Here is a 15,685-nt window from a genome sequence, read left to right on the forward strand (position 1 = left end):
TTGCAACATGCTGAAAGTGATGGTAGACTTCCGGCATGTTGAAAGTGACATTGAAGTTCAACATGTTGAAGGTGATGGTAGATTGCAACATGCTGAAAGTGATGGTAGACTTCCGGCATGTTGAAAGTGACATTGAAGTTCAACATGTTGAGGGTGATGGTAGATTGCAACATGCTGAAAGTGATGGTAGACTTCCAGCATGTTGAAAGTGACATTGAAGTTCAACATGTTGAAGGTGATGGTAGATTGCAACATGCTGAAAGTGATGGTAGACTTCCGGCATGTTGAAAGTGACATTGAAGTTCAACATGTTGAAGGTGATGGTAGATTGCAACATGCTGAAAGTGATGGTAGACTTCCGGCATGTTGAAAGTGACATTGAAGTTCAACATGTTGAAGGTGATGGTAGATTGCAACATGCTGAAAGTGATGGTAGACTTCCGGCATGTTGAAAGTGACATTGAAGTTCAACATGTTGAAGGTGATGGTAGATTGCAACATGCTGAAAGTGATGGTAGACTTCCGGCATGTTGAAAGTGACATTGAAGTTCAACATGTTGAAGGTGATGGTAGATTGCAACATGCTGAAAGTGATGGTAGACTTCCGGCATGTTGAAAGTGACATTGAAGTTCAACATGTTGAAGGTGATGGTAGATTGCAACATGCTGAAAGTGATGGTAGACTTCCGGCATGTTGAAAGTGACATTGAAGTTCAACATGTTGAAGGTGATGGTAGATTGCAACATGCTGAAAGTGATGGTAGACTTCCGGCATGTTGAAAGTGACATTGAAGTTCAACATGTTGAGGGTGATGGTAGATTGCAACATGCTGAAAGTGATGGTAGACTTCCGGCATGTTGAAAGTGACATTGAAGTTCAACATGTTGAAGGTGATGGTAGATTGCAACATGCTGAAAGTGATGGTAGACTTCTGGCATGTTGAAAGTGACATTGAAGTTCAACATGTTGAAGGTGATGGTAGATTGCAACATGCTGAAAGTGATGGTAGACTTCCGGCATGTTGAAAGTGACATTGAAGTTCAACATGTTGAAGGCGATGGTAAGCTTCAGTATGTTGACGGTGACAATATACTTCAACTTCCGATTACTGACAGATAAAGTGAAGGCGGTGTGAGATGTCACATCTCTATGATGGGCTACAGCTGGGATGTTGCACCTGCTGAGCTTCTGTTCAAAGCAATTAATCTTGGTTAACCTTATGCAAAGTCAGTGAGAATTCTGTGCATGTGCATAATCGGTAGGAGGCTGCCCCAGTTAACAAGGCTGAGAGTTGCTGTTACAGCATATATCACTCAAACCCACTTGAACTCACTTAAAAAACACCAGCCAACCAAATTATGAAGAAACATGCTCCTTAAATTATGGCAGTGATCGTACTGAATAATTTCAGATCCTAAAAATATGGTTGATTTAGTGAAATGCTAAAGCAGAAGTGCAAATGTGCCCCTTCGAAGATCTGGGTTAGAATTGGTCTTCAGCAACCATTGTTTGTGGTAAGAGGCTACTAACAGTATTGGGCAGTCAGGTTTGCTGACTTGGTTGCACTTGTCAGTGTATCCCAATAGAGCAGATTGCTGCCCATGATGTCAACCACTGGATTGTCTGGTCCAGATTATATCAGTCATAGACATCCATTTTACAGATGGAATATTGCTGAGTGCTGTGATAAACACTAGACAACAAATACAAACATGTATCAGCTGTATGAAAATCTGATCAACCAGATTATTTTGAAGAAATTATAAATCAATCTTGAATCAGACCATATTTGCAAAGTTCATGGTTTTGATGATAAAAGTCTGCATGCAGAAAAAGAAGTGACTGTAAAGATTCTCATTCTTATGTGTGAAGATGCTGATTAGAAATTCATTAGAATGAGCCATGCTTGTCATAACAGGATCAGTTGCTCAGACTTGCTGGCTTGGTTATTCCCATCGTGTAACTAAAGGATCATAATGTCACTCACTGGGTTACATGCTTCAGACATAAGTGCTACAGATTACATCTTTTCACTCAAATACTGCAGGTAGCAGTCTTACAAAACATCCAAACGGAAACTGAATTTTGTATTGCTAAACATGTCCTTTTGTGTAGTAAACATCATTTCACCATGTCAAGTGTGTTATATGGCCAGGCTTTTCATTTGTATGGTAGGAAAGATGAATCCTCAGACACAGCTAATCTTCAGTCTGCTGTGTTGGACAGGGTTGGATGTGATGATGCAGGTCCTTCTCAAGATTTTTGGCTGCAGCAGACGCTCATATTGACATTCTCCTGGCTTCCAATTATATGTGCAGGCTCAGATTTCCCATGCATGGACTGTAGAGTGATATCATTGTATATTCGTGTGACCAACTTTTCACTGGAAATTAATTCTGAAAGTCTTATTTGAAAAACATTCAAGAGGGAAGAAGGAAGATTAAAACAGAAGCTGAGGATTAAAGAAGAAGTGAAAGATAAGGAAGGTGTGGAGGGTTGAAATGGTGGTGTGTGGGTTGTGGAAGGGAGATAGGCAGACATGATTAGGTTGACAGGGGAAGGTAACTCTGTTACAAATTGTGTCTTGGGTGTTGATTAGTTTGATAGTGTGGATCATTTGAAGTATGCAATTATCCTGTTCAAATTAAGACTGCATATAAAACTTATCAGAATCACCATTTTCTGACGTAATGAGTTGTCATCAACAGGAATGCATATGTTACTTGTTCTCTAGGCTTACCTGTGATATAAATAGAATAGTGTTAATACACTCACTCACTCACTTACTTACTCACTTGGAAAACAGGAAACTGATAAAGGACCGACTGGCTGTCCTAGTGTGAAATAGGACTCTACAAATTATTTTTTTTTGTTTTTTAACATCAGCAGTTACTTTGCTCACTCACTCATTCACTCACTCGGCCACTCGTTCAACTACTCACTCAATCAACCACTCACTCACTCACTCCATTCAGGCGCATGCTCCATGCACTCACTCACCGGACCACTCGCTGGACCATGCAACCATTTTACGAGCACTACTGAACCACAACATCCATATTTTGACGCTGACAACATATTCAGGAGATGTTGACATATGATTAACCACACATCACCGTGGGACACTTAGCAGGTGTAAAACTGACAAACTCAGTGTCCACACAAGGGACTATAAATCCTGTAAAGACAGCTATCTCTTGAAGCAGTGCGTTCAGCTGAACACAGAACATTGAATCATGTAGACTACAAGGTGGGGAAGAAAGAGGATGCCTGTCGACAGGTATCTCAGCATGACAAACATATCCATCAGACAAAGTACCTGTCATGAGTCATGTCACTTCATGACGGATACTTATATTCTTAAGCTGAGGAAAAACTCAAGGTTTGACCTGTTGACCTCGAACTCTTTGACCCTTTTGTCAGACTCTTTGATCATCCATCTTTATTGTTTGTAAACTAGATCAAGTTTGATCTGTTGTCCGTTTCTTAAACTTGTCACATGAACACTTTGTCATCTGAGGTCCCACTGAATCTATACAGAGTTACATAACCTACTCATGCCAGGGTCTGCTTGGGATAGCAATTTTCCGCAGATCAATGGATTTCTGACGATTCTGTTCTAAATTACATTGAAATGCCAATGGTCAGTAGACTTGAGTTATTACTTACTCTTTCGTGAAGACCAGAACCCAGGTCGTGAAATTTGGTCAGCAGAAGAACCAACTTATATAATAACCTTTTTTCAGATTAATACCCATGTTAATGAAAAATGCTGTACATGTGTTATTTACTCTTTAAAAAAGTAGGGGAACCCATTGAGTGTGTGAATGAGATTAGTTTTACGCTGCACTCAGCAATATTCCAGCCATATGGCAGCAGTCTGTAAATAATCAAGTCTGGACCAGACAATCCAGTGATCAACAACATAAGCATCGATCTGCACAATTGGGACCCGATGACATGTGTAAACAAGTCAGCAAGTCTGACCATCCGATCCCGTTAGTCGCCTCTTACCGATAAGCACAGTCACCTTTTATGGCAAGCATGGATCGCTGAAGGCCTATTCTACCCTGGGATCTTCACGGGTCCAAAACCCATTGAGGAACGTCACAATGACATTTATCTTGTGTATGCAGCATCATTTCACGTTATCACCACATGCAAACACAATGCATGGGGAGCATGTGCACAACAGAGCCTCCTATACGTGCATAGGGTGTCATTATGAATCTTGACGTTTTTCATAGAGGTCGATAAATCACTGTAGACCATATTGTCAGATAATTTTTTTTGCATCTGTGCATGGTCAGGGTTTTCGGGGTCAAATCATACAGTGCTGGTTGAACGTTGTAAACCTGAAATTTTCATGTCATACTCCAGTCACCTAACATAGGGGATAACTAAACAAACGGCTTTGCTTTGAATGAAATCCATGTGGTGATGCATTCTCAAAACATCCATTATTATTGTATCAGGATTGATTCAGTCCCATATATCTCTCAGTTTCGACAATTGCAGATTGAAAGTACAATGGCCCTACTTTTTTTAAGAGTAAATGATACCCCTTTGATAATGGGCTCATCTAATGAGCATGAATATACTAAAATGTGCAGTGTTATGCACAACACTGCATGTACACCAAAGGACTTGTCATACTTCTGTCACCAACTACGTGGCCTGTGAAACTGTACTTCATTTGTCGCAAGGGTGACTATCAGGATCTGGTGGTCAAGCGCACTGATTTAGCTGATTGACTCATGTCATTGTATAACAACTGCATAGAGTGATGCTTGTGATGTCAATTCAGTGGATTGTCTGGCCCAGACTTGATTATTTACTGACCACTGCCATATACTATATGGCTGAAAATTTTTCTGTGTGAGGCATTTAATAAATAACAATGTTTTCAAGACAAGATAAGTAATGAACCATGATAGATTGCAATAGGTATACAAAACAGCTTTCTTCAAGTAATCCCCCATTGATTGTTCCACCCCTCAAGATCCTCAATTATTCTCCCAACTTTATGCCACTTCAGGCTTAAACATCCACCAATCTTAATGCAAGAAGTGGCTGAGGCAGATACAACTTTTATCAACTAACAGATAGGCTTATAACAGCAAGGAAGGTGCCAAAGTGTGCGTTCTGTTGTATGGGAAGCAGATAAGCATGGATGCTTGCCTTATCAATGCCAGCCTGTTTATTTTGCATTTACGACTCCCATATATCTTTGAAGTGATAATTGGTTTGATTTATCTTGAAATCATGAAATATCTGCCTTTCAAATGAAATTTATGTATTCATTTTCATGTAGCACTGCATCTTCTGCTTTGTTTCTTGATTAGGTTTATTTCATCTTTAGTTTAAGGTTGTTATTTTATTAAAGTAACCATCAAAACAAAATTACAGGCTTCCTTGAGACTTATGTAATGCGTCACTTCTAAATAACTGAATTTAATTTTAAACATCATATCAACATATTCAAGGCTTCTTTTGTCACTATACATGAACATAATTCATTACAAACATTTAATATTTTGAGACAAAATTCTTTTCAAATCATTGTCACACATGGCCACTTCAGAAAGACAATGCAGAATATGCTCAGTGGCGGTGAGGATGAATGGGTTGCACTCATTTAGATGGTGTCTTGTGCTATTATGAGGAATATTGATTTTCCCTGCTTCTGTTTAGACCAAGTAGGTCATTCTTTTGCCAACATTCCAGTAAAATCTCTGCCAGCCTCCACTGGCTTAATTGTCAGTGTGGGACCTAATTGCTCACAGTAATATTATTACTATAGCATTGTATTAAATAATGTCAGTAATGTTCAACTAGGCCAGCACGCTACTGCTCTCGGCAGGCTCCTTGTTATGTCTGTCAAATAGTTTGAAAATTAGCTATCATCCAATCGGAGGCAAGAAGCAGGCTTTCCAGGGAGATTCACATTTTCATTTTCAGGACTTTTTCTTTGTTGTTAAAATCAGCTTTTCCTAATAATTCAGTGAATAGTTGTGACAGTTGTAAGGACAGACAGCTCCCAGTGTTCAGCTCAAACTGTGCTTAGATATTTCCTGGAACCTTGGAGGTCAGAAGTTTGGATTATCAATTGCCTCCACAAGATGCCCAAAACCCTGGCCTAAAGGAGAGCTCAACTGTTAGCAGAACTCGGACTCACAGCTTTCAATCACGTGGCTGTGGGGAGCTTGGAAGTGTTAGAGGCCAATGTCTTGCCTGATGGGCAGCCAAAGCAGACGGATTTAGTTTGACAGTTCCCAGTTTGGATATATTTTTGTGGATTTTACTAGCAACAATGGATCGTTTGGATTTATCTCGGATTAAGAACCTTTCCCTCAGTATGCCCTCAATGAAGAATTTAAAATTGATGTCATGGATAAATCGAGAAGGTAGGTGTTGGCCAGAGAGATGTTTCTTTAGTCATGACCTACCAACATATATTAACGTTAGCTTGTCAGACACCTCTGTCGATATGGTTCAATGCTTGTATGTATTTCCACACAAAAGAGACACAGTTGATTGCTCGTAGGCTTTCTGTCAGACTTGTCATTTCAACTTGGAGACTGAAGTTAGTGTTACAAAACTACAAAATGAAATGTTGCACTGTAAATCGATTGGTTTTACAGCAGTTAAACGCCACCGCAGGATTTAAATTCTCCTGAGATATTCCTGCTGATACATGAACATGAACACAGTTAAGACATTATAAGTTCTCCAATGCCTGAATCAGTAAACAAAGCACACTCTTAACGGCAGCGACAGACTGAAAAAAAGTTTGAAACGTTGGAGAGATATAGGGTTACTGAGCTCGATGTCATTGTTTTTACATCTGCTGAGGCTGGGTTGGGTTCAGAAATGAGCATTTGCTTCAGTAATTTGAACTAACGTCGCAATATTCCACAAAAACAACATTTTTTATGATGACTTCAAGATCCAGCTGTAATGCAATAACTTCAGTCATAATGTCGCTGTGCTTCTTTAGAAATTGAATATGTGGAGGACCTTGCATACATTATGATAAATTGAGCTGTAAATATAATAAACAGTTGTGTGTTGCAGAATGATAGTCTTATCCATTAGTGATTACTGAGGTAAATGTCAGTTTTCTGACTGCTGTTACGTGCTCAAATAAACAAGAATAAACATAATCTAAATATAGAGTCTCTGGTAATACATCATCAAAGGAGCCTGTAGTTTCTCTTTTGAGTCTTATCAGAAATATCTACCCCCTGCTGTTGAGAGGAAATGGACAACAAGCTTTCATCTACACCTCATGTCAAATGAGAGCAGATTGAGACCAGCATCAGATCTGAAGCAGATATTAAGCAGGAAATGCACATGATTAGACTGAAATTGACATAAAATCTGGGAAATGGGCAACTGGTGCAACAAGCTGCTTGTCACTGTACAGAGCTGATGGATGGAAATTGACCTGCTTTGAAAAAAATTGACATGATCCGACATCATCTGCGTGAAATTAACAGAAATGTTTGGGGAATGAATGTGCCATGTAAATGTGTTTCTATGAGATCAGTTTTAATCTTTGACAAGATTAATTGATTTTTTTGTCAGTTTGATTGAATAGTCCAGATCTTGAAAAACATGTACTATTACATGAAAAAGTAAAACTCTCGTCATGATAAAGAAATGTGCATCCAGTGCATTGATACTTTTAGAATGATGGACCATGTATCCCTCCCTTCCTTCCTCTCTCTTTTTCACTCTTCTTTCTCTCTTTCTCACCTTTCCTTCCCTGCCTTCCCCCTCCCCCCCTCCAAAAGGAATACTAATACAGCATTTTAAGGGATGCACAATTGAACATTACAAAGTTCTCCAAATTCAGTTATCAATGAAAACTGTTCTGAATAGTACCTTACATAACATTTCATTAATTGAAAATACATTCATATTCCTTGTAGAGTCCCCTGAAATGAATATCAATGTCATGTACTTTCAAGTATACATGTTTTGCACTGAAGTGTATTATTTTGCAAGTGCAAGTTCGTGTAAAACATTGTGGGTTGATCCTCAGACAAGAACTAGAATGCTCCCCGATATCATTCTTCAGGCATCATGTACACTTTTCAGTCCCGGTTCAGTTTGATTTCAGAAACAATTAACATGAGATGGTAACTGAGTATGAAAAATCTTTATCTTAACAAAACAGACAGTTAAAGAACCGAGGAAGGGCAGCCATGACTCAGTGATTTAAACGCCAGATGTGGATGTTCAAGAGAAGCCGCTGAAATAGATTTAAGAAGCAGAAATGTGATAGCACAGTTGATGTTTATGCTTCTATGAGTAGTAATTAGGTTACTTGTTGAAGTTTCCTGAATTTAATTACCTAAACTTTGTTAAAAGAGAAAAACTTCAAAGATTTTCCATGTTTTTCCTTGTTAAGAAAGATTAAGTTGCAAGACATGGTTATTGTCTGTGTAGCAAGCTACACTCCCACTGAGATTAAGGTGACTCCAAATACATCATAAGTTATGACGTTTGCAGGAACTAAAAAGGGTCTTTTCATGCAGGCTTAACTCAAATATTGTTTTGTTCACGTGGACAGAATTATTTATATTCTTGAGACACTTGTGATAAAGCTGAGCAGTTTGATCTCAAACTCAAATGCACTTGCTTGTTAACATTTACCAACAGAGAGAAACAAGTATAAACAGTATAGTCCATGCAAGTCTTCAGTATGTATGAAGTGTTAAATATGTAGTGAATCTAGACTGTTTAGCAAAGTCTATGTCATTACAGTTTCTGAAAGTGAGTGAGTTTAGTTTTACGCAGCACTCCGCAATAGTCCAGCTGTATGGCAGCATTCTGTAAATAATCGAGTCAGGACCAGACAATCCTGTGATCAACAGCATCAGCATCAATCTACACAATTGGGATCCAATGACACGTGTCAACCAAACCAATGAGCCTGACCACCCGATCCCATTAATCACCTGTTGCGACAAGTATGGGTTACTGAAGGCCAATATTCTAACGAGGACCTTCATGGGTATTCTATAAAAACCTCACTCACTCACATAAATGTGTTCATTGTGACTATAGGACAAACAAACCCATTGAGAGCTGGATGTAGGATGTTTTCCCCACTGATGAAGAACCCCAGCATGTATCCTTGAGAGTGTTGAAAATATTCTGAGTCAGAGTGGTTCATATTAATTTCTCTGAGTTCAGGTCAGTTCCTGACAGGAGATGTTTGACTGGGATAGCTTTTCTTAGTAATACAACAAGTCTTAGTAGAGCAAACACTGATTTAATGGAATGGATTTTGTTTGTTTTTTATATATTTGTGTCCTCTCTCACATTAATGTGATTGTTTTGGTCAGTGATGAAAAGTACATAAAATGATCAGGAGTTTGTGAAGGGTTACATGCTTCTATTTGTGGAAGAGCTTTTGTTTTCCTGTTCTTGCACAAGTCAAACTGTCTACTGTATGTCTTTTGTGTGATCATAACAAGAAAACACCCTGCATAATTTATTTGATCGTAACTTTTCTGAATACTTTCAGTCTATGTTGAAAACACTTGCTATTTTGCTGAACTTTGCTGAAGCAGTGCTCTGTTTATTGAACAGAAATCCATTTGAAAGTACATCAGACTTCGTCCTTCCCATCATGTAAGTGTTTTGCAGACTGATCAAATAGCCATTTAAGAACACATCTATTTATGTACATGAGCTTCTCCCTTTTCCTTTTCTTAGCATCCAGGCTTCCAAGACGTCCACACAGGCTAAGATGTGGTCTTCTTTTGCGGAACGAGATTAGAATCTTTAGGGACTCTTGTCAGGTCAAAGCATAATGTAATGTGCGAGAACAAATCCAAACTTTCTCACATTGGTCATGGTCGCCTAGTTTCTTTGAAGAGCAGAAATATTATGAATTCCTCCTTGGAAAGATCTATCAGCCTTGAAAAGTTGTCATCCAAGACACATCATTGACATAACTGACATACTGATTGATGTGGCCTACATGATAATTGTAATAAAACCTGAGTCAGATCAACACGTGTTGTATATATTTTCATCAATATCTGCAACATTGTCAAATAAAGCTAGTCCCCAATCTGGAACACCTTTACAAACACACTGAACGGGAAAGTCTGTGTTCTCATTTGGAATCACCATTCGTCTGCTATACCAGCTTGTGGTTGATTGTAGGTCAACTCTACAGCAGATCAATATTCAGTAATATATGTGCACTTAGTCCAGACAGTGAAGCCATGGACATGGTTGCCAGTAATTATGTGTAAATGGTGAAGAATTGTCAACAGAATCCTTCCATCTTCGGAAGCTTCTCTACTTCTCTACATCTACTATTGAGGATGCTAGACAGTGCTTTGCTTCGTCAGTGAAAATATAGTCAAAACTGAACAGAATTGTGTAAATATTTTGTTATCCAGGGTTCAAATCACCGACGAATTCTATATTTTAAAATACGGAGGGGATATTCCATTTTGTGAGCATACCACTAGCCAATGCCAGTGCATTTGAGAAAAAGTAATGTGCATGTTTATCCATACACTTTAAGCATTTCCAAACGAATGGAATAAATTGTCACATTTTCCCTTAATTTTTCTTCATCATCTGTTTCCTTCTTTGCTTCATTATTTGCATTATTTCTCACTTGTAAATCCAATATCCCCTACTCTTTTTTGAATGGTATATTGGGAATATAGAATCTTTAACGCTTAGACATGTTCAATGGGTAGAGCATCTGCGTGGTTAGTGATCGGGGCCCCGTTTCACAAAACTCTCGTAAGCCTAAGGTCTCGTAACTTTTCTCGTAGCATTTCCACCTCCTATGTTACAGTATGCCAGGCACAAATGCTACGAGAAAAGTTACGATACCTTAGGCTTACGAGAGTTTTGTGAAACGGGGCCCAGGATTGTGAATCCTGGTATGTGGTACCAAAAGATGGCACTTGTGGTTACGCTGCCTGGTGCTTACAAAGAAGAGGATAAAACGAGGGACGGGTCTGACCAGAGTCAGTATGCTGTGCAGGAGTGAGGTTTTCATATTATACCCTGGCATGGTATCGCAGTGGGCTTGCACTGTCAAACTAAAATTACTCATGGCTGGTATTTGCAAATAATACCGTAATGAAGAAATATGTGTTTTAAGAAACTTGTTTAGACTTTGTAATGAAATTGTATGTATGCATATTTGGTCTTATCGTCATATAACTGGAACAATCCCAGTGCAACGTAAAACTTCAACTAGTATGTGAAAAGAACACTCAGAGTACACAATATAAAATATAATGAAAAGGAGCCCCAAGACTTCTACAATTTCAGACTGAAGCTGTGGAAATCTAGACTTGCCACATTTCCTGGACTTGCTTTGGCTTTCTTGGTTATGTTTTCTTCAGGGTCTGTATGACAAACCAAAGCAATCACATATACAAGGAATGTACACTAGCACACAAGTAATCTTAAATGTGACATTAAACTCTGCTTCTTCTTACCTTACCCAATTACAATGCCTGCAGGTGTGAAATCACCCTTCACTGAAATGGTAACATGGGCCTGTTTCTTTGACTTAATGCTCAGGAAATGATTAACAACTACTGACAGTCTTATAACCAAAGCTGACTTAAGAGTACATTAGTCATTTTGATTTGTTTAAAGATTTCATCAGTTATGTAATAAGTAGATGAATAAGTAATAATTTTATTTGGTACATCTGTGACTTATTTGGTACCTCTGTGACTTATTTGGTACCTCTGTGACTTATTTGGTACCTCTGTGACTTATTTGGTACCTCTGTGACTTATTTGGTACCTCTGTGACTTATTTGCCGTTGTGTTGTTTGTGTCATTGGAGTTTATGTTGAAGTGAGTGATGTTATTAGAGAGTAATGACCTGTTCAATTACTTTGTGACATTTGGTGTTGGTATCACATTAACCGACAAATACAGCTAATTTGAATTCCACAGGAATAAATAGATATACATTTCTGGAAAAGGTCTGTCATTTCTGGTGAGTTTGTTTAACCACCCAATTAGCAATATTATAGCTGTATCACAGGGCTTGAAATAAGAACAAGAGGCAGCTATTGGGGCCCGATGGCATGTAGGAAGCTAGGGTAGTGTAGGATATTGCTAGACACTTTGCATTCATCGGTCAGATCCCACAGCAAACATGAGTCATTAGGAGTCCAGATTGGGCGTTGGTGACAGGGTTGGTGACAGAAACTTTAGTCATGGGTTTGAATCCTGGTTCACCCTGAACATGTTTATAGCTGCATCAGCTGGTGGGCTTCCCCAAAGTTGTGAACATCTAAGGTCTACTCTTCAGACTGGCATTAAACCCATGTCACTCACTAATCCAGACAGCCCTGTGGTTGACAGCATGAGCTACGGTCCTGCCATTGATGATACACAAACAGCCTGACCTCAGACTACATTTACTAAATTTTTGCCAGTGGGACATATAACCTATCGTCTGGGCGTCGACCTTGGCCCTTTCAGGAAGCAGGCGGAGTTGCAGTCTGTGGTAAACTACTGGAGTTGTGATCATTTGAGGACAGGGTCAAGAATCCCAACATAACATCATTCACTTTTAGTCTTCAGTTATTGTAATACTGCCTTCTACCATCAAGGATGTAGCCTTTGAAAATTAATGCTAAGCTGGAATACTTGCTATATACATTCACTTCCATGTTTTCAGTTGTTGTAACATTGTCCACAAAGGAAATCAAAAATTTACCAGAACTGTGATACATGTTCTTGTCAGTGTATGTTGCATGTGAATGAATAGGATGATTATATGACTGATTTATTAGCAGTGTAATTGTCACAGGTGCTGGTTCTATATTTCACTGTTTTAGATGTCTGTGAATATGTGACAGTTGCTTCTATGTCTAAAAGACCATGGTGAACTGATTGGGTCAGTGTGACATCTCACTTCATTGATTCACATCCGGACGGGCAGTCTGTCGGACCCAGATGTTTGAGAGTAGACCTTAAGATGAATCCACCTCAAAAGTCATCTGAAATCAAGCATTGCCCTTGGTTCTATATGGATTGTAATTTTTGTATTTTGTAGATGCTTATGTGGAAAGACAACTTTATTTCTGTGTGTACTTGTTAGTCTCAGACTGTTTGTCTTCATGGCCTGCTCTATGACACATGAAGATCCGGGTTAGAATTGTTCTTCAGTAACCCATGCTTGTCATAACTATAACTTGACTATTAGGATTGGGTGATCAGGCTAGCTGATATGGTTGACACATCTCATCATATCTTACATGCGTAGATTGATGTTCATGATGCTGATCACTGGATTGTCTGGTCCAAACTCAATTATTTACAGACTGCTGCCACATAGCTTGAATATTGCTGGGTGCGGTGTAAAACTAAACTCACTCACTCACTCACTACTACACTGTGTGAGATGACATGACTTGCATTTGACATACAGCTGGCATCACTAAATCATCACTGACAACTGCATGAGACCATTTTGTCTATTGAGTTCTGTTTTACCAAAACAAGTCATTTTGTTAATAAGAGGAAAAATAATAAACTACGATTCTAAGTGAAAAGGCATTGGTTTGGATATTACAAAATGAATACTGTGATCATTTTGAACATGGGATACCATCATAGCCTGATAGAGCGGAACATTGCTGGGTTGTGTTATTCATTCATAATCAGTTTCAAAAAGGAAATAAAAACTAAATACTAGCTGATTTTTAACTCAGGCTAAAAGTAAGATTTTAGAAGGTTTACAAAGAATTTTGAAGGTAAAATGCCCTTTGAATTTTAAGACAGTAAATCAGGAAATTTGGTTTTGCCCAGGGATATTTTTACTACTCACAGGCCAGAAGGCTTGTGTTGAGTTCTATTGTACCTTTGACAATAAATAGAAATAAACGCTTCAGTTCCTTGTTTCTCCAGTCACTGAGTCCACTGCATTGATAGTGTCTGTTTCATGTCTTTGTTAATGATCATTAAGAGCGTAAACAACACGTCATTTCAGTGCAATACCATTGCAGAATTACCTGAGGACATTGTCGGCCATCTTGATATTGATTACCACTTGTGTAGGTGTAATCTATTATTGAAATGTACAACAGCTGACACTGTTGTGATGATATCATAAACTGGGATTTGCTATTGCCACCACAAGCAGGTGAGTCTTTTGGCTGGAAATATGAAATATTGTGCTTAAACTTCGGACTTGATTTGCACATATGTTCCCTCCGGCATTGCGTGAAAGGATTATGTTCATACTGATGTGAAAAGATAACCTCTGACTCATACTACCATCCTGTCTTAATTACAGGTATTAGGTAAGTCTCTACTGTGCTGTAACACTTGGATTGACAGTGGTGTAAAGATCTATACTGAAACGTTTCATCATAATAAAGATTCATTAGTATCATACCTTTTTCCCTGACTCAGGTGACATGTGTAGATGACAAGCCGTGACATTGTCAACACATGATTAAAGACAAGGACATTTAAATTCCCATCAGGAGGAGGAGATAGTTGGTAGGGGATGTGAGTGATGGAAATGGTCAGTGGTCCGTTAGTCAGTGACAAGTGAAAAACTGATGGGACTAAGCCCTCTCTCCCAGAATCTTGTTATTTTACACAAACCCTAATTCCAAAAATGAGCTGTGGAGTGTTATTAGACTAAGCTTTGTCTCTGAATGTATTTAATTTTGATGGAATTTTGTAATTGAATAGGAGCCACAGGAGATTCAGAACCAGAGGACATCTAGACTTGCTTTATTTAGCATTGCAGCAAAGGCAAAGCAACAGGAAAAATGTAGTTGTTATTGACTGAGAGACATCCTTTTATGACTGAAGGCCTTGTTCATTTCCTTCAAATCAGAAAATTGTTCTCTGAAACCATTACAGTCAATCAAGGATGACATTTTACTTAAATGATTAAGAGATCAACAACCATCATTGCCATGGCGTTTGCATTATCAGCTTTCTTATTTTAGTGAGTGTAATTTTACAGGAACCTGTGATATGGGGAAATGTTGTTTTAATTTCTGAAACTGTTTGTTGGAGTTGTTAGTCAAACCACTCATCAAAACCTGAAAAAAGCTCTCAAAGGTAGGCTGAAATTATCAGGATGTCAACCCATGCTAGTTTGATGGTTCCTTGTGGGGAGTTTTGGCCTACTTCAATGTGATCAAACAGCTTTCACTCAGTGACTGCTTCCAACCGTGTAGATATAATAGAATCGATCTGTTTGTGGATAGTTGGCCTTGGGTAATGGAACACTTTCCTTTGATATTTTCATCCAAGTCTTTGTGGAAGCAGATCTGTACTTGGTTCCTGAGGCGTGATCATTTCCTCAGATTCGTGTAGACATGGGAGACACGTCTTCCTAGCCAAATCTTGCAGACCCCTGAATTATTGATCCCTCTCCCATGTTGAAACTCCCCATGATGAACCATCTCACAGAATGCGACAAATAAATGATATTTATCGAATGGGCTGAAGCAAGGCCAATTTCTTTGATAACAAGGGGTACAAGTTTTGGCAGACTATATATGTAGGTAATGGGTATCCAGAATGTTGCATCCCAAGTGATGCACAAGAGCATTCACTGTATCAATGTCCTGACACGACACATAGGTCCAGAATATAAATGAAAGTCAGTAGCAGGGATTATAGTAAGTAGACTCAC

General features: G+C 38.8%; 1 protein-coding gene across 6 annotated transcripts in view; it reads left to right on the plus strand.

The window, feature by feature from the left end:
- Positions 1 to 15,685, plus strand: part of LOC137268015 (activated Cdc42 kinase-like) — a 155,426-nt gene that overhangs the window by 65,112 nt on the left and 74,629 nt on the right. For 2 of the 6 annotated variants that reach the window (XM_067802499.1, XM_067802501.1), the window contains exon 1: positions 6,300 to 6,408. The exons of 3 other annotated variants lie outside the window; for them this stretch is intronic. In XM_067802499.1, the coding sequence (XP_067658600.1) occupies positions 6,315 to 6,408 (94 nt within the window). In that variant the 5' untranslated portion in view covers positions 6,300 to 6,314. Of the gene's footprint in view, positions 1 to 6,298; positions 6,409 to 15,685 lie in introns of those variants that run through there. One more of the 6 variants, XM_067802500.1, reaches the window with a different exon arrangement.

The sequence above is a fragment of the Haliotis asinina genome, chromosome 16 (genome assembly GCF_037392515.1).
Source record: "Haliotis asinina isolate JCU_RB_2024 chromosome 16, JCU_Hal_asi_v2, whole genome shotgun sequence".
Lineage (NCBI taxonomy): Eukaryota > Metazoa > Mollusca > Gastropoda > Lepetellida > Haliotidae > Haliotis > Haliotis asinina.